This window comes from Meles meles, chromosome 11, assembly GCF_922984935.1.
Source record: "Meles meles chromosome 11, mMelMel3.1 paternal haplotype, whole genome shotgun sequence".
Taxonomy (NCBI): domain Eukaryota; kingdom Metazoa; phylum Chordata; class Mammalia; order Carnivora; family Mustelidae; genus Meles; species Meles meles.
In genome coordinates, this window is record NC_060076.1 from 5,939,049 (window position 1) to 5,960,961 (window position 21,913).

A 21,913-nucleotide genomic window follows, 5' to 3' on the forward strand; every position below is an offset into this window, starting at 1 on the left:
AACTTAAGCTGTTAGCAGCACCGGCCCCCACTTGACCACCCTCCTACCCACTGTTCCTTCACTTGAGTCCCAGGAAGCCACACTGTGATGGCTTTTCTCCTCACTGACTCAGTCTCCATTGCTTGTTCTTCTCCTCCTTCTTACATCTAACTCGGGAGCACCTCTGGGTGTTGACCTTGGACCTTGGACTCTCTGCATTTGCCCCTTGGAGTGACCCATAGACTTTCGGAGCATGAAGTCCCATCTCAACTCTGAATCCCACCTGTGACATGCCCAGCCTGGACCTGTCCCTCCACGGCAGGTTCTTACGTTCAGCTGCCAGGTGGCTTCTCCACTTGGATTCTACTCCGTTCCTCAAGCTCAGCGTACCCAAGGGGGAGCTCCCGATCTGTCTTGCCGAACCTGCGCCTCCCATAGTCTTCACTGTCTCCGTCATGGCATTTCCATCCTTCCGGTTGCATGGATCATGGAGTCAAGATCTTTTTCTGACACCTGCATTAATTTATCAGCCAGTCCTCTTGGCTTTATCTCCAAAATACATTCAGAAACCCACAGAGCTCTCACCTCCTCTGTTGTTACCCTCTTGATCCAAGATCTCCACGAGTTGGGTTGGGCAGGGACAGCTTGGATTACTGCAGGAGATGTCTGATGTCTCCCTGCCTTTGCCCCCCCAATTCTTAACACAGAGACCAGAGGGCTCCCTTTACAATAAGTTAGAGCACGTGTCTCCTCTACTCAGAGCCCTCCGTGGGCTTCCGTCTTACAGAAAAGTCAGAACCACTGTGGGCTCAAAGCCCTGAACGATCTGGAACACGCTCCCTGCCCATTTATCTGTCTGATGTCACCTCTTCTGTTTTCTCCCCCGTGCTGTCGCCACAGCAGCCTGCTGTTCCTCAGAAACTCCCAAGTATGCTCCTACTGTGTTCCCTCTGCCTGGAATATTCCTCCCACAGACATCTGCATGGCTCCCTCCCTCGGCCTCCTTCGGGTGTTTCCTTGAATGAATGTTTCATTTTGCTCTTTTTTGAGAATTCAAGGGTCAGGTATTTCTTAATCCCTACAGGTGATCTTTCCTGACACATTCCCTTTCTCTTTCCAGACATCCTGCTCTGTTCTCGTGGTGCGTCTCGAGTTTATCTTCTTTTGCAGGTTCGGTTCCTGGCTACGTTAGCTGTGGTGTTGCTGCTTTTGATCTTTGCTGTTTTTAGTCTGGTTTTTCTTGGATCACACGCTCGTTATCTCCCCATCTTCGTGTTTAGTTGCTGGCATGTCCTTCTTCAAAATTTTCATCTTGAGAAACATTGATGGTATTCGTGACATGGCTCCCCGAACATTTACTGAACACCTACTTCCTTCCATGCATGGTGTGCTCACCACGACCCACCGAGGAGAACCTTGAACTCAGGGAGGTTGCAGCCTCGCCCAGGGCCACATAGTGAATGTGTCCATCTGGTTCCAAAGCCATGTTCTTTCCCTTAAGCCCCTCCCCCCACCGCCTTGTGCTTTTTATTTCTAAAACAAGCACCGTTTCTGGCACACGTTCGAATCCTTTCACTCACTCACTCGCAAGTGCCAGGCACAGCTCTAAAGACAGGGATAGACCACAGCAAAATAAATGAGACTCTGTTTTTTAGAGTGTGAAAATGGGATGAGCATTTGGGGGAAAGTGAAATAAGAAAGGATGCTAGAAAGTGCCTGAGGGGATGAGACTGGCTCTTACACCAAAAAGTTACATTTGAGCAAAGAGTTGAAAGAGGTGACTGAATAATTATTTGAATGGGACAGGAGCACAGAAAGCTCCCAGCTTTGTCAGCCCCTTCTCCAGCAAACTGGATGTCCCCTCTGCCCCTTCAGACAGTCTCAGAAGCACGTGGTTACTTAAGAGTTCAAACTGGTTTATTTGTGTATGGTTAATTTCCACTTATATCAAATGACCATGTTTTCATCAGAGCACATCAGTGAGTCCCTGGCGCACCTGGGCTTGTAGAGCTGAACCTGCTTGCATGTGTTTAACCGTAGGTAACGGGAACAGTGGTGTCTTACACAGGGCGGTTTGTTTTTCCTCTCACGTAAAAGATGTCTGCAGGCAGAGGGTCCAGCCCCAGCATGGACAGCTGGTCTGTAAGTTCTCAGGGACTCAGTCTCCTCCTAGTTCATAGCTTTGGATGGTGTGACTTTCAAACTCTGCATGGCTGCTGGAGCTCCGACCGTCACATCCAAATTCCAGAAAGCAGAATATGGAGAAGGGCCCATGCTCTCCCTTTAAAGAGTCTTCCTAAAATTACACACCATCCTGTCTGCATTTCAGAGATCTCAGAGGTCAAAACTTAGGTGGGGCCACCTCCTGCTGCCCAGAAGGCTGGGGAATGAAGCCTTTAGGTAGGTGACAGGGTGTGTAACTTAAAATCAGGGTTCCTGTTCCTGAGAAGGAAAGACAGTCGGCTATTGGAAGACAGTCGGCAGTCTGTGGCCCCTCTCCAGAGTAAGGGGTAGCTAAAATAGCTATATGCCATACTGACTGTGGGCTTGCATGAAGAATTGAGATCTTTCCATACGGTCTTCTGTGTGTTTGTAGTATAGTGTTTCCATGGTCTTCCGTAGTGTCCTTTGTTTGAAGTCAATGATCATGGATTTCAGGTGTTACTACAAATGACATGTGCTTTTTGTAATGCTTTATGTATGTATCTACCTGCCTGCCTGTCTATGACATTCTGGTTACGATCGCCTTACACGTTTGTCTGTACCACAGACAAACCCCGAGAAGGTGTAGCACCCAAAGTTCCTAGCAGAGTGCTTGGACTCAGGGGCCTGTGGAGGAGGCATTCGGTTCATTGATTTTTTCAGCAAACATTTATTGCACACAGTTCTTGCTGGCACCATCTCGGTCTAGGGATACAAAAGAGGAAAAACAGACGAGAGCTTGCATGTGGATGGGGGAGGGTCTAAGAACAAATGCATCCATAAGGAAAAATCCTAGAATAAATATAATTTAATATATTGTATTATTATATATATTTATTTTTATATATTATATCATTATATATATTTATTAAAATTAATATCCCTGAACCACGACGAACCAAAGAAGTGATAGAGATTATCTACTCTTTGATTTGATTTTGTGTATGCTAAACTACCTTAAGAACTCCTGGTGAGAGCCAGACTTTTGTATTACTCTATTTTTCAAGGGAAGTGCTTAACAGTGGCCCATTTTTCTCTGCTTTTAGCAAAGTCCTTCTTACTTAATATTTGTTTCTCCAGCTGCAGAAAAATGGCTGTTGAGAGTATCTTCCCATCCAGCTAGACTTGTACCTTTACAAATAGTGCTTTTTCTTTCTAATGATAAAACTATTGGGACGCCTATGTGGCTCACTCAGTTAAGCCTCTGCCTTTGGCTCGGGTCATGATCCCAGGGTCCTGGGATCGAGTCTCGCATCCGGCTCTCTGCTCAGCGGGGAGCCTGCTTCTCTCTCTGCTTCTGCCTGCTTGTGCTCTCTCTCTCTCTCTGACAAATAAATAAATAAAATCTTAAAAAAACTATCATTAGAAAAACTCTGTTACCAATCAATGTAGATATAATTCTGTAGATAACTATAGAGATAAAGTTCTTGACTTTAAATATGCAGTTATTCTCGGGGCCATCCTAATTCGTCGTGTAAAAAGTATTCACACGTGTTTGAACGCATTTGTGTTTGATGGCTATAATTTCAGGATTCCCAACTGGTAATAGAAGCTTATAAGTCCGGCTTCGAGCCTCCCGGGGACATCGAATTTGAGGATTACACCCAACCGATGAAACGCACTGTGTCAGATAACAGCCTCTCGAATTCCCGAGGAGAAGGCAAACCAGAGCTCAAGTTTGGTGGCAAAGCCAAAGGAAAGCTGTGGCCCTTCATCAAAAAAAATAAGGTACTGATGGTTGGACCCAGCGTGAAACGGGTTTTATAAAGTGTGGCGATTGTGACTTTCTCGGTTAGTCTTTAAAAAACAAAACCAAGCAAAACTTAAGAACATAAGCCTGTAGTTCACAGAATGCCAAAAAAGAGCTAGCGTGCTGTTTTATTTTAAAAACCATGATTTCTCTTTGGTGGTGGTCCCTTTGCCATGGCCGTTTGTCTTATTTCGGATGCATTGCCCCCTGACTCGTGCCATCCACACTAACACTGACCTCTACTGACCTCTCAGCCATCTCCCATCACGCCTTTCACCGCTAAGTCCGCTAGCCGCCTGGTCCCCTCGGCTGGGAGAGGGGGTGCTGTGCGGGATTTCTCTAACAGCTGATCAGCAGCTCGGGTTCGAAATCGTGTCCACGGGTTAATAGCTTGGGTTTTGACTTCATGTTAACATGTGCCTCCATGAACGTTTTGCGTTTTCTTTTGGTAGCGCGGTCGTAGGCGCGTGACAGCGCTGACCTGGGCGTCCCGTGTGGTCCAGGCACCATTACTGCGCTCTCCCGAGAATAACTGCATATTTAATTTTCCAAAGACTGTCTTGCTGTTTTGACAACCTTGGCATCTAAGGTCCTTTATGTTCTCTCATCCAGCTCTGGTGGTTTTAGGTGGTTTAGAAATCTTGACCCTTTTCTGGCCATAACTGGTTCAGCGTAACTAACGTAGTTTTGCATGGGAGAGCCTGCATGAGCTTCTGGTCGCAGATTTCTTGCTCTTCTTCCGTCGCTTTACTGACTAAAACCTCCACTTTTCATCATGTTCTACATGTTTTCTTTTGGACCATGGCCTAAATATGTAATCGTTTGTGTTTTACTTGCTTTGGATTTCAAATATGATTTGATGCTTATTTTGTTTTGTGTCTTATCTTCTTGTTTCTGATTTTACTCTGTCACTGCTCCATCTTACATGTAGCTTATGTCCCTTTTAACATCCCCCCATCAGCCTCCCCCTCCCCCCCCTGCCTCTGCCTCACCCTCTGCTGTTCCCAACGGCCCCCAGTCTCCCAAGCAGCAAAAGGAACCCCTCTCCCATCGCTTCAACGAGTTCGTGACCTCCAAACCCAAAATCCATTGCTTCAGGAGCCTAAAGCGTGGGGTAAGTTCTGCTCTGGAATCCTGTCTCTTGTGCGCTCTGGGCGCATGTGTCGTTCTGCATGATTTATTTTGTTTGTGAATGAATCCATTGTGTTTTCCCGTAACACGGAACTGTAAGGACCTGGGCTTCACCGTAGCTAGAAAGAAGAACCCCAGCAGGGGGAGGAGAGAAGAAAGAAGGAAGCAGGTGGATGGAAAGAAGAAGAGAAAGCCAGCCAGCCGGCCCAGAGTCCTTTGGGTCTCGAGCACATTTCAGAAAGGCTTTTCTCCACTTCCCTTTTAAAACATCTAAGTCATTAATGTTCTACCTTGATTCTACCCAAAAAGGAAGCTTAGATTCGGTTTCCAAAGCCAGCGACATCCAAGATGAGGAATTGGAAGTCACTGTAGACGCAGGAAATATTTGCTTGATGGTTGCTGAGAACAGTGTGAGGGTCACAGAACTTCTTCTGTCCGTGCTAAGCCTCAGGGTTCGAGGGGGAAATGTCACGAGTTTACGGTGGTTTCTTGAGCTGTGTTGGGGAACGTAGAAGATGGTGATAAAATGTCTGTTGGCTGGAAGAGGCCTAAGGCCAGATTTATCATTGGAGGTGGAGATAATAAGCAGCTGACATTTACTGAGCGCTGACGGGGTACCAGACGCTGTTCCGTGGTTTTCTTCGACTGCCCTATGAGCCTGGGCACTATGACGTCCTTATTTTACTGGTAAGAAAACTGAGTGTCCGAAAGATGAGGTTAGAAAGAGGTAAAACCAGAGAGCCTCCTCGTCGTCCGAGGTTCTGTGACGTCCACACTCGGGGAGCATCTGTTAGGATGGTCTGTTAGGATGCTCTGTTAGGGTTGACTTGTTAGCGGGTGTCCCCTCGACTCCCGCTTGCCATTCAGGTTACGATCACCTGTGTCAAACGCACGGGGTTTTGTGCAGCCGATCCAGGAGCCAAAAGGAGTTACCCATTTGGTTTCGAGGACAAAAGTGGAATAAAGTCATTTGGAGCGTCCCAGATTAATCGAACTGATCCGTGTAGTCAAAGCCATCCCCAGATTGAGGCATGGCGGTCAGGAGTAAACGGACACGTGCGCCCAGTAAGGTCTTTTATCCCGACCTGGGGGACTGCAAGGCAGTGGCTGTGGGACGTGTTCTCGTAGAAACATCATTTTTACTCTTCCCTTCCTTTGGGTAAAAAAGAATGTCAACGTATAATAGCTGAGACTAAAACGAGGGGTGGTACATATACTAAAATTGGGACGATACAGAGGAGATTAGCACAGATGACACGCAAATTCTCGAAGCATCCCGTATTTTAAAAATAAGTAAGTAAGTAGAATGAGGGACAACCACCCCCCCATTCTGTATATGCACAGTTCCTTTAATAAGGGCATTTGCAACATTTTCTGTAAAGAATACAGACAGTTGGCGAAATTATCTTGTCTTAAGGTTCCCCAGCATATCAGGTTAAGAATCGGCGATATAATTTCCTCAAGATTTCAAGAGAGCCATTGTTAGAAGGCAGAGCGTAGCTTCAGAAATGGATGATGGACCGCGTTGAGCTCTATAATTAGATCCCAGTTCCTGGCTCTATCAGGCTGGCTTTGAAAACTCCCCGTCCATCCTACTTGCTCCTGGAAGAATTTCCAGCATCTGGCCACGGTGTTTTTGCAACACTATAAAGCTCAATGTTAACTGTAAGTCAGTTAACCCATCTCTCGGCCACTTGCAAGACCTTTACCAAAGCACTCGTTTATTCTGTTTCTAACAAGTACCTCTGCATGGTCTTTTGGAACCTCACAATGGAGTATGCAGAATATTTGTGATTGTTTACCATTCGTTTCTGTGTCCGTGTCATTCCCTCAACACCACGAGAGTGTGTTGATTGCAAATGGTTTTCCGAATCTGTATTTCATGATGTTCTCTAAATGTTTGGGAAAAGACCAAAGAATGTCAGTAATCAATAAGTGTACGGGAAAGATGGCTAGGAAAAATACACCTCTTTAAAAAAAGGGTGGGGAGGAGAAATGGGTTATTATGATGATTTAGAGGAAAATCCCTCTTTTAAAAATTGTAAATGAGCAAAATGAATTTTATTGCTTACTCTTTAAATCTGTGCTCAGCAAAAACTCGGTTAAAAATTTTTTTTTTTCTCCATGCTTTGTTTTCCCGAAGGTTAACACATACATACACAGTCTAGAAGAATTAGTGAATAAGTGGAAACATATTTCTGCTTCCTTCATTTTGGGTCAGCCTGTTCTCAGTGAGGGTCATGTTGGAGGTCCCTTCCTTCAGGAAGGAGAAGTGAACAAAAAAAAAGAAAAGAAAAAGGAAATGCATCACAGAAGTAAAATTAGGAAGTTCAAAAATGAAAAATAAATCTGAAGTTTGGGGAAATAAATTTGATTTTAAAACAATCTCAACACAGAAGGTACACGGATTACGGGGTCCGTGATGAAAATGATACTGTCCTTCTGTTTCCTTTATGCCTCGTTTTGAACTTTAAGACTGCTGTGCCAAAGATAGGAAAAGTGTCCTAGAATAACAGATCTGTGATTTTTAACACATCTATTAATTTGTTGTGTTTTGCAGCTTTCAGATCCAGATTTCAGTCCTTTGTTCCTATTATCCGAATGTGTGACCCCTATGCAGACATTTCTTAGCATAGCTGATTTTGTGTCTAAATAATGAACCAGGATAAAATGTGTTTTTTGTTGTGAATCATTGGCATCTGTAAGAAAATCTTGTTTCACTGAACATTTCTAAAGTATGCCACAGAGCTTTCGTAACCATTTCTTGATCTTTACCTAAGACAAGGAAAAATGAAACTAGACAGTGTGGTCTCTGCTTGCAATTTACAAATGTAATTTTGTTGTCTTAAATTAAGATTTCTCTTTCTGGTCTCGACAAGGGCCTTCTAAATCTAAAATATGGGCCCATTTCCCCGCATGTGTTAGAGTTCATGGCATGGAAAAATCCCATCGAAGTTGATCAAAAGGTTTGGAAAATCCTTACTGATTATCTGTCAGATGTTACAATTTTATGGTCACTTTAATTTTATTCACTTTATCTTGTTCTCTTGCTGATTATTGGCAGACTCAGTCTTTCTGTTTTCACAAAGAACTCATGAAGAGGACGATAGGGAAACCCACGTATGCTTTTGAAGCTAGGGACTATGTTGTAAGTTGACCTGTGACGGCCAGGGCATTGAGTCACGGCTCAGGTACTAACCCCTTGGACAGCACCAAGACTGGGGACCCGGCAATGAAATTCTCCCCTGGGTGACCTGGACACGGGAAGGGCCAAGTTATTACTACAAAGTCAGCCCCAAGTTACTTCATCTGGAAAGCTCGGGTGGGAAAAGGGACCAACTTCGCAAGAACAACCAGGCTTCCCCAAAATGGCAGTGGACGGAGCTTGGCTCTGCCCGTTCTTCGCTGATCGTGACTGCCGTCTGAGAAGATGTCCGCGGGTGCGATTCTAGGGCAGAATCTCACCCATAACCGCAGCCGCAGAGCGCGGTCGCAGGAGGACACTCTTACAGACGGCGGTCGTGTAGATCATGCGAGGACCCCCCGCCCCGTGTGAAGGAGGTGGATCCGTAAGGGGGTCATGCTGTGAAGCTTGGGGAACCAAAACAATCATTGGGGCGTGGACGAGGTCACAGAGTCGTCCCGTGACTTTCCACGGACCGAAATTCAACCGTTACTTCCATACTTATTTTCACTGTCCCCTTTCTTCGTACTTGAGGTTCGTACCTGTGGCCGTGCAGTAACACATGGACCCGCTGGCTCTGTGTCCCCTCATGTGTTATTGACATGTGTGGCTCCCAAGGCTCCATACTTGTTGCCTGAAACTGACCGCTTTCTAGTTCCGCGGATGTCTCGCAGTGCACCTAATGCCGTCTTTACAAGTATTCTCTCAAAGGCTTCGGTTTCCCGTGTTAAGTGATCTAACTGGCTGGCTTACAGCTTGAGACCGAAAACCGGTGTCTGATTGTTAACGAGGATACCACACCCCGTGATGGTGCTTCTTGTAGAGGGCCCATCACTGTCCACTTCAGAACCCTGCGTTTGTCTTGAAAATCCGGGATATCCTATGGGTACTCAGATTTATTGTCGATCCTAACGACTCGTTTTTATTATGAAGTGGTCATCATTCCTGTGCTGTTAGTTCTGATGTTAGAAGTCTTCTTTTGGAATGCTTAAGAAAGAACATGTAATTGATAGGCTCGTGTAAGTAACGGAAGTAGCCGAAGAGAGAACAGGTAGCGTACAGAGTTCAAGCGTACAGAGTTCAACCATCAGGTCTTTGAATTTGCCACGTTTAGACGATCCTGTGTGAGAAAACATTTGTAGGGGGTAGCGTGCCTTGCCGGGAAGATATTTGCCAAGTTTTCCGCTCTGCACCCTGAGTGTTGTCTGTAAAGAACTCAAGATGTGATCAGCCGATCTGTGCTAAAGCTCACAGGAGGGGCCGCCGGGAGAGTCAGGAGCGCGCCTGTACCTGCTGCCTCGTTCTCCCAAAAGTTTTGTCTCGCTGCCTCTTAAAGTCTTTTCCCCTATCGGGGCGATTTCTTTCAAAGCTTGATGCCTGTTTGGAAAGAAGTGTCCATTTTTAGTTCATCTTAAGAATAAGATTTTTTAAACCTGGTTAAGGAATTTTTAATGCCCTGCACTCCCAGTTTAAAATCAAAGGGCTTGTTCCTTGGTCCTTGGTCCTTTTGATCCTACCGCAGCTGCCTGAGCTTTTAGGATTGACGATAGCTAAGTTAAAACGCACCATGCTCTCAAAACACTGCTTCCCGGCCATAGACCATGTCTCACCCGTTAATGAAGAGCCAAATGTTTCTTTCTTTCTTTCTTTTTTTTTTTTTTAATAATTTGGAGATGCCTTTTAGTCTGTTTTGTGTCCAGTAATCACTCTACCTTTGCTAATCTCCAGGCCCAGCAAAATTGCACCTGCTGCCTCCCTCCTGATAATGGTCAGGAAATGCATGGCAAGGAGTGCCCCTGGGTAGTTGAGATAACTGGCTGTTTCCTAACAGTAACTTTCAGGGCAGCTAGTCCAATTAGCTCTCCAGGTGCTTTGTAACCCCCATGGGTAGGGCGCAGAGTGTATGTGAGCCTCTGAACACACCTTCCACGGTGCGGGGGTGGTGAGCGATGCGAGGGCATCGTCCTGCCTCCGGCTTGGTGCAGAGAGGCTTTCTGGATCCTGCAGATGGTTTCCTAGAGCAACTTCCAGCCCCCAGTTACCCGTTCACCCGCTCAAGAGTTTGCCTTCATGCCTTTGAGAAATGACAGTCTTCACGTTTATTAGAGTTCCTTAAGAGAAATAAATACATTACTTGTACGTTGCGGAAGTCATTGCTCTTCAGCTCCCCACTGTGAGTAAAACTTTCCACGTGAGATGTGGTGAACAAAAGGCTACGTGATTATTTTTGTCTTTTATTATCAGCATGTGTCACCAACTGCAAATTTATTTTAGCTTCTAACCAGGCCGATGTGACCCACACAGAACTGTGAACAGAAACTCTCCTTTTCTATCTTTATTTTTTTGCCCTGGCAACGTGGCAGCGAAAGGAAGGTTTTGGCAGGGGCCAGACCCTCTTGTGAACGTTTGCACAGATCCACTTGCAAGTCATTTTCACGAGCGACAGGTGAATTTATGTGTTATGTTAATACGGTGCAACTGACCAAATTCCTCTCCTTCTGATGTGTTGTCTCTCTCTCTCTCTCTCTTTTTCCCGTTACCTCTTCAATTTTTACATGAAGCTTTCTCTCAAGCTGGTAAGCACAATTATTCTATGCATGTCCCAAATCTAATCAAGTTTTTTTGGGTGTATGTTTCTCTTGCGTATGCTTTCGTTGGTGTTTCTTCGTTAGACCTGTGCAATCCAAAGGTCCAAAACCTACTGGGGCGATCTTAATTCTTTTCAAGTTGCTAAGAAAATTAACGCTTAACTCATGATTTGGTGTCCTTTCTTAATGGGGCCTTAAGAGGATGGCAGATATTAATAAACTTTATTTAAATGTGACCAGAAATACACATATTTGATATTGGGGAGTTTATTTGTGGATCATTTGGAGTAAAAGTAAATTTAACAGCTAAAGATATTCTCCCTGGGAGCCACAGAAGCAGGTGAAAAACTCAGTGAGCCTGAAGGAGACAGGCAGGAATTGCCAGTCTCAAACTCAGCTCCAAGGCAGCCTGGGAGAATTGCAACCCATGGGCTCTTTAAGTCACTACATAAATATGTGGGTGCCTTATGCATAGCCGATTTAAGAAATCACAAGATGACTTTATGGACAGTGAAAAGAGCCTCCTAAGCCTTTCTAAAATAATTTACTTAGTGTCCTGTGCTGTTCCTACCTAATCGCATAGCCCTAGTAAACGACTAATCATTAAATTTATTAAAAGAAACTCGTTAACTCTGTAACCCCTAACTATACTTCAGAAATCTGTAAGTTGCATAGTATTCTAAACACCACAGCTGAGAATGTCTTAAAATTATGGACAATGATACACTGTAACAATTCACCCAGGAATACGGTCAGCCACTTTATGCATTGCTGTTGATAACGCAGGATAAGAGTTTCTGGTGGTCCTTATCTGCACATTCGTATGTGTGTCCATGGATACATATACATGTGGATTTCCAGAATTTTTTCAGCCTGACTCAGTATTTGGCAACTAACCCAACCCTAGAGAAAACGAGTATCTCGTTAAATGGAACATTTCTTAGACTGTGAAATAAAATCCCCAGACGAGTCCTTAATTCAGGTCTCTACGAGAAGGAAAACACTCTAAATGTTTCAATGAACTCTTTGGGCGGCAGCATGAGTTGGGGAGGAACTGGGTCAATTAAGTCGGAGTCTCTCAGGTACTGGGGTTTCTTCCTTGCCCTGTCTGTATTTCGTCTTTTGCCAAGGCACTGGAAGCAAAAGATAACAATATTAATAAAAGTAGGTGGTCTTTCTGCCTGAGATAGAAATCATTTGACCAAGCTGGTATGGAACTGTTGCTTTATACCATTACTTGGAAGCCAGTAAAGAAGGGAAGTGTTGCCCAAAGAGGCCTGGAGGGAAAAAGGTGTGAACTCCAAAGAAGCAGCTTACGCTTCTTGTGCTCCTGCGCGGAGAGGCTCAGGAGCAAGCGTTTGATTCCAGAAGTGTTTAAAGCAAGGTCCTCCCGGAGCCACAGCCACTGAAATATCCCTGCACGCGTTGACCCCATCTTGCAAAACCAGTGCCACCCGTGGGGCCAGTCTCTTTCCAACCTGGACCACAACAAAGATTTCAGAAAGTCTGCTCTGACTCAAAGCTGGAAATATAAATTCCTTCATTGCAAAACGAATCATAGGTCAGAGTATTGCTTAAAGTCATCCAAGCCTTAATGGCCTTGCAAGGTACTTCCAGACATCTGACACTCCTTCGGATCTAGAAGAAGCCATGACCTCGCCTCCAAGGGCAATGCAAAGTTTGTCTGAGGCACAGTTCGTGAGATTGGTTTCTAAATAACAATACGGAAACATAGAATCCCTATCGAAAGGGACCTAATTTGTTCCTTTATTATTATTATTACTTAGTTCTCATAAGTAATTGAAGTTAAATTTTTTGCTGTGTGAGGGATCTGTTTATAAGTCACAAGTGTTTATTCACCCCTGTAAACCTTACACCTGCTCACAGTCTACCCCTGAGTCCCATACGCTGGCCATCCATCACGCCAGTCTATTCAAATGTTGGTTAATTAAAATCCAACAAAAATGTAGAATTCAGTTCCACAGTTGCCCTGGCCGCGTTTCAAAGGCTCGGTAGCCGTGTGTGGCCGCCGTATTCACCAGCACAGAGATGAGAACTTTTCCACTCTTTGTAGGAAAATTCTCTGGGACTCTTAGCCCGCAGTTCGGCTTAGTAACTATTAAGGAATTAACATTGGCGCCCTCCCTGCCTTTCCTGGCTTCCGAAGCAGTGCGCCTTTTGTTTTATGGCATTCCAGCCCCGAAAAAACCAAAACAATCCCGTCAATTTTAGAAAACATGCTGATGTGATTTAAGTAACCTCAGCAGGAAGACAAGGTATTGTGCTTTCGGGCTCGGTGCTGGAGCTGAGCGAAGCGAAAAGCACACGATTCAGGTTCCACATGTTCCAACCCGAGAACTGCCCGGGGGACGGAAACAAGTAGCCTGATTTCTGTGCTGAAAGATGCGTTTGGGTCATTTTCGCTTTAGAGGCAACTGAACTTGCTTGGCTTGCCATGACAGACTAGCCACCAAACCGTGTTCTGGTTTCACTCCTCTCTCTCTCTCTCTCTCTCTCTAACACACGCGGGCACGCTCACACACACGAGTCTAAACATCAGCCGGAAGGTGTGTGCGTGGCCTTGCGATAACGCGGTTGCATCGCACCTCCCGGCACAGCAGCCCTGGCGCTCGGTCCCAGCAGCCAGGGAGCCGGGGGCACCAGCACCATGTCAGCTGTTTGGCCAATTCAGCTCGATTTTGGAATGACATTACCCGGGTCCTCTCCTTTCCACCCCCACGTCCCAGCCAGCCTGTTTCATTGGCTCTAAAGTAAAATCTCTTTTTAAATTCCTTGGCTTATCCCTGGCAATTGAATCCATTTCTCTTTGTTTATGAAAATCACTTCGTGGAGTCAAAGGCACTTGATCCCCCAACAGCTTTGGCCGAAGCTCCTGACTCGGAAACATCTGGAAGTCTGGAAGCTTTGCTGTTGGGGTTTCTACTGAGACCGTACGCACCGGGGAAAGATCATCATTGTTTCTGAAAGGGGTTCAAGATACCAAAATAGGCTCCTTCTGCTGGATTGGAAACAGCTGGCATGGCTTTCGGATGCTGGGAAGTTGGTGTGGAGGTTGGGGAGCCCATCCTATGTGGATTTTCTGAGGTCACCCTACAGATGTCAGAAAGGAGTGACCCAACTTTTAGAGGCAGTGGAGGAGAGAGTGCCGGGGGGGTGGAGGGGGGCAGAGGGGGGGGATAGATGTTTTAATGGCCCTTCCCCCCACATTCTCTGAGGAACCAGAAGTCCCATCTGTCACTTGGTGGGGATGGAAACTTTGGGCACGTGGAGAAGTGGAAAGACAGACCCAGAGTAGGGAGTAAAGCGGTGCGTCTGACACGAGACCGTTGATGGGGGGCACTTGGCCCCGTGTGGTAGGAAGGGAGCAGACGCCTCAGACGTGCTTCACACTCACAGTGTTGCTGCCAACACTGATGGTCAAGGGAAGGATCTGCCTCAGAATGTGGTCTTCACCGAATCCTGCGGGGTCGGAATTTTTTCTCCCCTCCCTCCTTCTGCAGCCTTGCTCCTGCCTTGGCCGAGGTGGTTTGGCGGGCAAACCTGGCCCCCGAGCCGGTGTGTGGGACTTCTCTGCGGTGTGCATGCATCGATCTTACGTCTCAGCTGGGTGTCCTGGGAAAGAGCTTCCCTTTCGGTCATGAAAACACACGCGGACCTCGGCACCCCGGTGTCTGGGGGCCCCGTCATGCGGGTGTCATGCGGCGTCTGTCCTCAGGGACGAGCGCGGGCTCATGCCTGTTTGTGTCCGCAGGGTGCCACGCCTGAGGATTTCAGCAACCTCCCGCCCGAGCAGAGAAGGAAGAAGCTGCAACAGAAAGTCGATGAATTAAATAAAGAAATTCAGAAGGAGATGGATCAGAGGTAGAGTGGAGCAATGCGACTTATTACAAGATTCCAGTTTAGTGTGAAAGATGGGAAATCCCAAATTAGCTTCAAGAAGAGGGATGATTTCAGCTGTGTGGGGTTTTGTTGTTGTTTGTTTTTTTCACGGAGGGTCTACCAGATGGCTTCACTGCAGAGCAGGAGAATCCTTTTAACAAATAGGTTTTGCTCTGAGTTTGGGGAACAAAATACATTTGGTTATTTTTTTTCTTCCTCTGTATTTCCATACTTCTTTATGTTTATTTTTATTTCTCTTTAAGTTTAAAATTTTATTTCCAGGACAGTTCACATCCAGTGCTCTGTTAGTTTCGGACGCTATGGTGACCCAGCCTTTCTGTGCGCAACGCGGGGCTCATCGCGATGTGTCCCCTTCACCTGTTCCGCCCATCCCCCACCCCTTTTCTTTTAATCATGAGTATGTAGCTGAGTTTTTTGTACAAATGAGGAAGAGGAGCGTGGCCTGAATCCCACCGCCCCTCCCTTGCCCCACATTCTAGTTTTGGGTCTAAAATGTCCTTGTCTTCCTATTTGAGGATAAGTGACAGTCAGCCTTGCCAGAGGTTCTCGTGTCTCTATATCTTGTTATAGAGTGTCCTGATAGTGTCTAGAAAACAAATCACATTATGTCTTACTACACACCCCACCAACTGCCAGCACGGTGATGGTTTCCCACTCTTGAGAAGCTCCTGCGTCAGGATCCCATGGCCAGGGTTCCCAGTTTTCTGAGCCGTTCTGTGAGTGTGATCCCAGGATGGTGTATATGCAAAAAATAAGATGAAAAGAGTTGATAATCTCTTCATTTGCGCTTCCCTCCCCACATTTGTAGCCCGTAGGTCTTTGCTGTCACTTAGGGGCTACTTGCTAGTGATCCTGATGGAAAAACCACTTTATGTATTATCTCTCGCCTTACAAATTCTCACTGAGTGAATCGGGGAATCATTCATCTATTTGAGATTTTCTAAAAGATAACTTGAGGTTTTGTGGCCTGTAAACAGGCCAAAGAGGGATTCTACATAAATTTCGTTGTGGCGAAGCTGGAGTTAAAATTTGGTAATGCGAAAAAGTAAAATAAATAAAATAAAATTTGGTCATGCAAAAAGCCAACAAACAAAATCGATTAGGCAGTAGTACAGTTTGGTATGAAAGTGGTAGTTTTATATATTTTTTTAAGATTTTATTTATTTATTTGACAGACAGAGATCACCAGTAGGCAGAGAGGCAGGCAGAGAGAAAGGGGGAAACAGACTCCCTGACGAGCAGACAGCCCGATGTGGGGCTTGATCCCAAGACCCTGAGATCATGACCTGAGCCGAAAGCAGAGGCTTCAACCCACTGAGTCACCCAGGCGCCCCTGGACAAGCTTCTTAACCTCTTCTTGATCTTAACCTCTTCACCTTACCTCTGTTTCCTCATCTTGAAAAGGAGATTAATAGGATTAAATGTGTCAGTGTATGGGAGGAACTTGGACCAATGCCTGGCACGTAGAATCTGTAAAATAAAATGAGTATGTTTGGTGTCAACAGCCTATAAAAGGCACAGCTAACTCATAAGGTATTAAATCGTGTATATATATATATAGAGAGAGAGAGAGAGAGAGAGAGGTTGAAAATAAGAGAATGGAAAAAGATACACCATCCACTGGTTGGCCAGTACCAGCCAGAAGAAGACTGACTTTCAGGCCAAAAAAACCCCTCAAAATATTCGGCCCAAGAAGGTCAACGTCATAACATTAAATGCTTCGAAGAACAAACAGCTCCGTTTAAAGCTGTAGGACTGTATGATCTCAAAACATAGAAAAAGCTATACCTTTGACATGAGTATGTATAAGAAATACAAATACGTCGTTGTTGGGAGAGATTTTTAACGCAGTTCTCTGAGTAACTGGTAGAACAGATTAACAGATTCGGGATAGAATTTTTTTTTTAATTTTAAATTTTTTTATTAACATATAATTATTATTTGCTCCAGGGGTACAGGTCTGTGAATCGCCAGGTTTACACACTTCACAGCACTCGCCATAGCACATACCCTCCCCAATGTCCATAACTCAACCACCCTCTCCATACCCCCCTCCCACCCTGGCAACCCTCAGCTTGTTTTGTGAGATTAAGTCTCTTATGGTTTGTCTCCCTCCCGATCCCATCTTGTTTCATTTTTTCCTTCCCTACCCCCCAAACCTCACATGTTGCCTCTCAAATTCGTCATATCAGAGAAATCATATGATAATTGTCTTTCTCTGATTGACTTATTTCACTAAGCATGATACCCTCTAGTTCCATCCACGTCGTTACAAATGGCAAGATTTCATTTCTTTTGATGGCTGCATAGTATTCCATTGTGTATATATACCACATCTTCTTTATCCATTCATCTGTTGATGGACATCTAGGTTCTTTCCATAGTTTGGCTATTGTGGACATTGCTGCTATAAACATTCGGGTGCACGTGCCCCTTTGGATCACTACGTTTGTATCTTTGGGGTAAACACCCAGTAGTGCGATCGCCAGGTCGTAGGGTAGCTCTATTTTCAACTTTTTTGAGTTACTTCCATGCTGTTTTCCAGAGTGGCTGCACCAGTTTGCATTCCCACCAACAATGAGGAAGGTTCCCCTTTCTCCAAATCCTTGCCAGCATCTGTCGTTTTTAGGACAGAATACTTAAATAATAGAATTAACAAAATCGGCCTCAGACACATCTATCCGATAATGTCATGGTGCGCATTCTTTTCAAGCAGACATAGAACATTTCCAACAACCTGAGCACACCCTGTTTTCACAGAGCAGATCTCAACAAACATCCAAGGCTAGACACCGTTCAAGGTGTGTTTTCTGAAGCCCGTAGCAAAGTTGGGTACCAGTAACAAACATTTAGAAATTAAGAAATGTAGTTCTAGATAACTCAGAGACTAAAGAAGAAATCATGAGACACATTGGAAACACAGACCTGTACCCCTGAAACAAAATACATCCTATGTTTAAAAAAAAAAAAAAAAGGAAGAAAAAAAAAGAAATACACTGAAAGCACAATAAAAAAAAAAAAGACATTGGAAGATATCAGAGCAGAGCTGAACCTGAACCCACATTCCACACATCCCTGGGCTGTCACTGAGGCAACACTCACAAACGGAACTTTATAGCTTCCCGTATGTATTAAAAACAAAAAACACTAAACAACAGCGAGCTGAGTGTCTATCTTAAGAAGTTAGAGAAAAAGTACAGCAGATTGAATCCAAGAAAACAGAAGCAAGGAAAGAGGGTAAATTAATGACACAGAAAAACATACGCACTCAACAAAAAGGATCAGCAAATCCAAAAGTTGGTTCCTTGAAAAGACGAATAAAGTTAAACATCTGGAGAGACCTATCCGGAGAGACGGGAGGAGGAGAATCGGAGGTAATGAATCTCCACAAGTCTTTGGAGAAGTTTGGCCGAGAGATGGCAGTTGCTGGAGGTGTAGCCATAAGGTCAAGAAAGGAATTTGGTAAAGGCGGACAGGACGGTTTGTTTGTTGTAAGAGCGTTTATTCATCTCAGATACTTCCTGAGCACCTGCTGTGTGCCACAGAGTGTCCTGCCCCTGGGGAGATGCCAAGTTAACAAAAGAGCTTGAGCCCGTAGAGCTTCCTCCCTGAGCTTGCTCTGAAGTAGGAAGAGACCGACGATGAACAGTAAGAAGCATAACAACAAATGTATGGAGTTGGAAAGGGACTCACGAGGTGGGAAAGAAGCAAGGGGGCAGGGAGTGCAGGGGGAGGGAGGGCTGCAGGGGAGATGTGGCCTGAGGGGAAGCGGACGGTGGGGTGGGTACCCACAAAGGGGCAGGGGTCTGGGCAGGCTCAGATGCGAGGGGGCGGGCCCAGGCCGGGTGGGGACTTGTGGAAATTCTCCTGTTATTTCTATAGTTTCAGTTAAACTATTTCCCATGACTCTAACTGGGTTTGCTTCGTTGGTCTTACGTTGTATAACAGGTCGAGGCTGCCTTTTTTTTTTTTTAAGATTTTATTTATTTATTTGACAGACAGAGATCACAAGTAGGCAGAGAGACCCACAGAGAGAGAGGAAGGGAAGCAGGCTCCCTGCTGAGCAGAGATCCTGATGTGGGGCTCGAGATCATGACCTGAGCTGAAGGCAGAGGCTTTAACCCACTGAGCCACCCAGGTGCCCCTCGAGGCTGCCTTTTACTGAAGCTCATTAAAGTTGGCCCTTTACCACCTGCACAGTCATTTGCTCTAAACTTTCAACATCTCTGAACCCTACGGAAAGTCCCTCCTTTCCTCAGTCCCTCCTTTCCTCGGAGCCAGAATTAAAAATTAAAAGAGCCCTTTGGTCCCAGAGATAGCCCCAGGCATGGCTGCCACACTCTGGAGGGATTATCGGCTCAGGCGGCTGCGGGCGGATGCCCTCTGGGCTTCAAGAAGGCCATGGGGCCTGGTGATGGGTCGCCTTGAGGCTCGGTTGCCCGCCTGTCATGGACACCAACTGTGGGTTTGGTTTCTTAATAGTTAAAAGAGTGTGTCATAAAATTTCCAAAGCAGGTAACTGCTCCTCCACGAGCTGAACGCATGGTAGCCCGTGGGACCCAGAGTGCCAGCTGGAGCTCAGTTTTCCTCCTTGGCGGCGACGGGAGGGACGCGATTCATTTGTTTCTCAATCGCAGAGGGCAGTGGGAGGTACCAGATACCATTCAGAAAAGGCAACCGAAATTTTCATACCCGTCTCTGGATTATACAGACCTCAGGAGCAGGATTCTTACAGAGTTTTAGGATGAAAGCGGGTCCCGATGCTCCCTTCCAGCCCGCGCTGTGACACCGTCATCCCATGTGCCGGTTCGTGCGGGCGCGAGGTCATAGAAGACACGTGGCCGATGACATTGACCTTTACTGTGTCCTGCTCCCTCTTTCTTTTCAGAGACGCCATCACAAAAATGAAAGATGTTTACCTAAAGAATCCTCAGATGGGAGACCCAGCCAGTTTGGATCACAAATTAACCGAAGTGAGCCAAAATATAGAAAAACTGCGACTAGAAGCCCAGAAATTTGAGGTACAAAAACGCTGTGCGTGAAAAGCCCCGTTGGAAGAAAAAGAAACCGAGGAAGGGCTGGGGGTCGAGCTGGGTTCATGCCGTAGCACACCAACGATTTGTGCAAGAGATGTGGCTGGAGGGTGTCAGGAGGGGGGAGGCTGGTGAGTCCTGATAAAAGGAAAAGTGGTCACACACACAGCCCCCCCCCCCGGCTGTTCTGCCCCTCGGCATGCCCTCGGCCCAGGACTCCCCTAAACCCGACACTGATCAGTGTATTTGTATGCCTTGTCCTTTGTGCCTGGCTTGGTCGGTCCCGTTCCAGCCCCTGCCGATGAAGGAGACAGCTGTGCGTGGGCTGTTGTGAACCCAGAAGTTAAAAAAATCAAGTCAGATACGTTATGGTTCTTACAAAGGACCCATTATCAAAAGGTTATAGAAGTGACATCCGCTGAGAGACACCAATTAGAAATGAGTAGGGAAGATAAATAATACAGTTTTTAAGGAGGGAGAGAGGAGCACTCAAGAGCTATGGGCAGAAGGCTGCTTTTACCCACAAATTTTGAGGCTCCAGAACATGGAAAAACACAGCAGTGACTGATCGTGCGGGTCGGAATCGGTTACTTCTAGCAACGAAGGGTCAGATACGGCTTTTTAAGACTCTTCCTGGAATCCGCCAATCAGAGGGTTTAGAACCTCGAAATGTCCTTTCCTGGTTATTTTTCCTCCTCTGGCCTTTTCAACACTATTTCAAGTGTTGCCCAAGATAATTTTATCTTTTATCTTAATTTGGTTTCCTGGAGACGCATTTCTTTACCCTTGAAAAGAGTGACTCACTCCTCAAAACAAAAGGTGCATGTAGCTTTCACACTGAGTCTCTGCTCCTGTGGGACAGGAGCCCCTTCTCCAGCGGGGGCTCATGGTCATAGAGTTTTGGAGCCAGAAGGAGCCAGAAGCGACTTACCTGATCTCACACAGCTGTTTTTAAAAGCCCCAGAGTAGCGGTGCACCTGCGTGGCTCCATCGTTAAGCTCCCGATGCTTGATCTCAGCTCAGGTCTTGATCTCACGGTTGTGAATTCAAGCTCTGCGTTGAGCTCCACGCTGGGCATGGAGCCTATTTAAGGGGTGAAAAAAAAAAAGCCCAAGATTGTAACACAATCCAGGGCTCTTTCTGCCCCATCGTGGGCCTAAGCCCGCTTGCTTTTACTTCTCCTATGTGAGATGCGCTGGGAGCCGTTGCGTGTGGGTACTTTGTACAGCTGCACGCAGAGACACAGGAGACCCCCTCCCCCAAGCATGTGGCCCTTCTTGAATCTCAGCCTCAGGGACCATCGAGCCCCACTGAATCCGGGGCCTTCAAGACTCCCGGGTTGGGCCCTCAGCTGAGCTGTCTCTGGTGGCTTTTGCTCGCAGGCCTGGCTGGCGGAGGTGGAGGGCAGGCTGCCGGCACGCAGCGAGCAGGCCCGCCGGCAGAGTGGAATGTTCGACGCCCAGAACCCAGCCACAGTCAACAGCTGCGCCCAGGACCGCGAGAGGTACAGTATCTGTGCCACGCCTGCCGTCTGGCGGGGGCGGGTTTACTTTGTATCCGTGTTGCAATTCTGGAGTCTAGAAATGAGCAGAAGGCACTTGCTCCGTATACCAAAGAGCCCGCAATGCCTGACCTGCCCTTTCCCCACGGCGTGGGTCCCTCGGGCCACGTGGGGCGGCGATGGAGCACGCAGGGTGACCCGAGGTGGCCTTGGTGGCAGCAGTCGGGGGGCAGGGGGCGAGCGCTTCGCTGGGCAGTCGCTATAGTTGCTGCGTGGTTTCCTCTCTTGAGCAGCCCGGATGGCAGTTACACGGAGGAGCAGAGTCAGGAGGGTGAGGGGAAGGTTCTGGCCACGGACTTCGACGATGAGTTTGACGAGGAGGAGCCCCTGCCCGCCATCGGGACCTGCAAAGCCCTCTACACGTTCGAAGGTGACCCGCGTCCGCCCGGTTCCCCGCTAGCGCACATTGTCCCGTCTGCTGTGACTGGACCCTCTTCCGAAGCCTTCCAGATCTTTCTTGCTTGTTTTACCCTGTGTTCCGCTCACCATCGTCATCATCAGTATTTGGCTCAAGGCTGCATGTTTTGCCCGTTGGTCCGCCCAGTGGAACAGCGTGCATGCAGC

The 21,913-nt window shown here is 46.5% G+C and overlaps 1 protein-coding gene across 16 annotated transcripts in view; it reads left to right on the plus strand.

Annotated features, from left to right (window-relative positions):
* Nucleotides 1-21,913, plus strand: part of FNBP1 (formin binding protein 1) — a 144,538-nt gene that overhangs the window by 114,253 nt on the left and 8,372 nt on the right. For 2 of the 16 annotated variants that reach the window (XM_046021924.1, XM_046021909.1), the window contains exons 9-16: nt 3,712-3,909; nt 4,863-5,045; nt 8,127-8,210; nt 10,808-10,822; nt 14,607-14,716; nt 19,644-19,776; nt 21,171-21,292; nt 21,580-21,719. In XM_046021924.1, coding sequence (XP_045877880.1) covers nt 3,712-3,909; nt 4,863-5,045; nt 8,127-8,210; nt 10,808-10,822; nt 14,607-14,716; nt 19,644-19,776; nt 21,171-21,292; nt 21,580-21,719 — 985 coding nt within the window. The remainder of the gene's footprint in view (nt 1-3,711; nt 3,910-4,862; nt 5,046-8,126; nt 8,211-10,807; nt 10,823-14,606; nt 14,717-19,643; nt 19,777-21,170; nt 21,293-21,579; nt 21,720-21,913) is intronic. The other 14 variants (XM_046021908.1, XM_046021910.1, XM_046021912.1 and 11 more) reach the window with 14 other exon arrangements.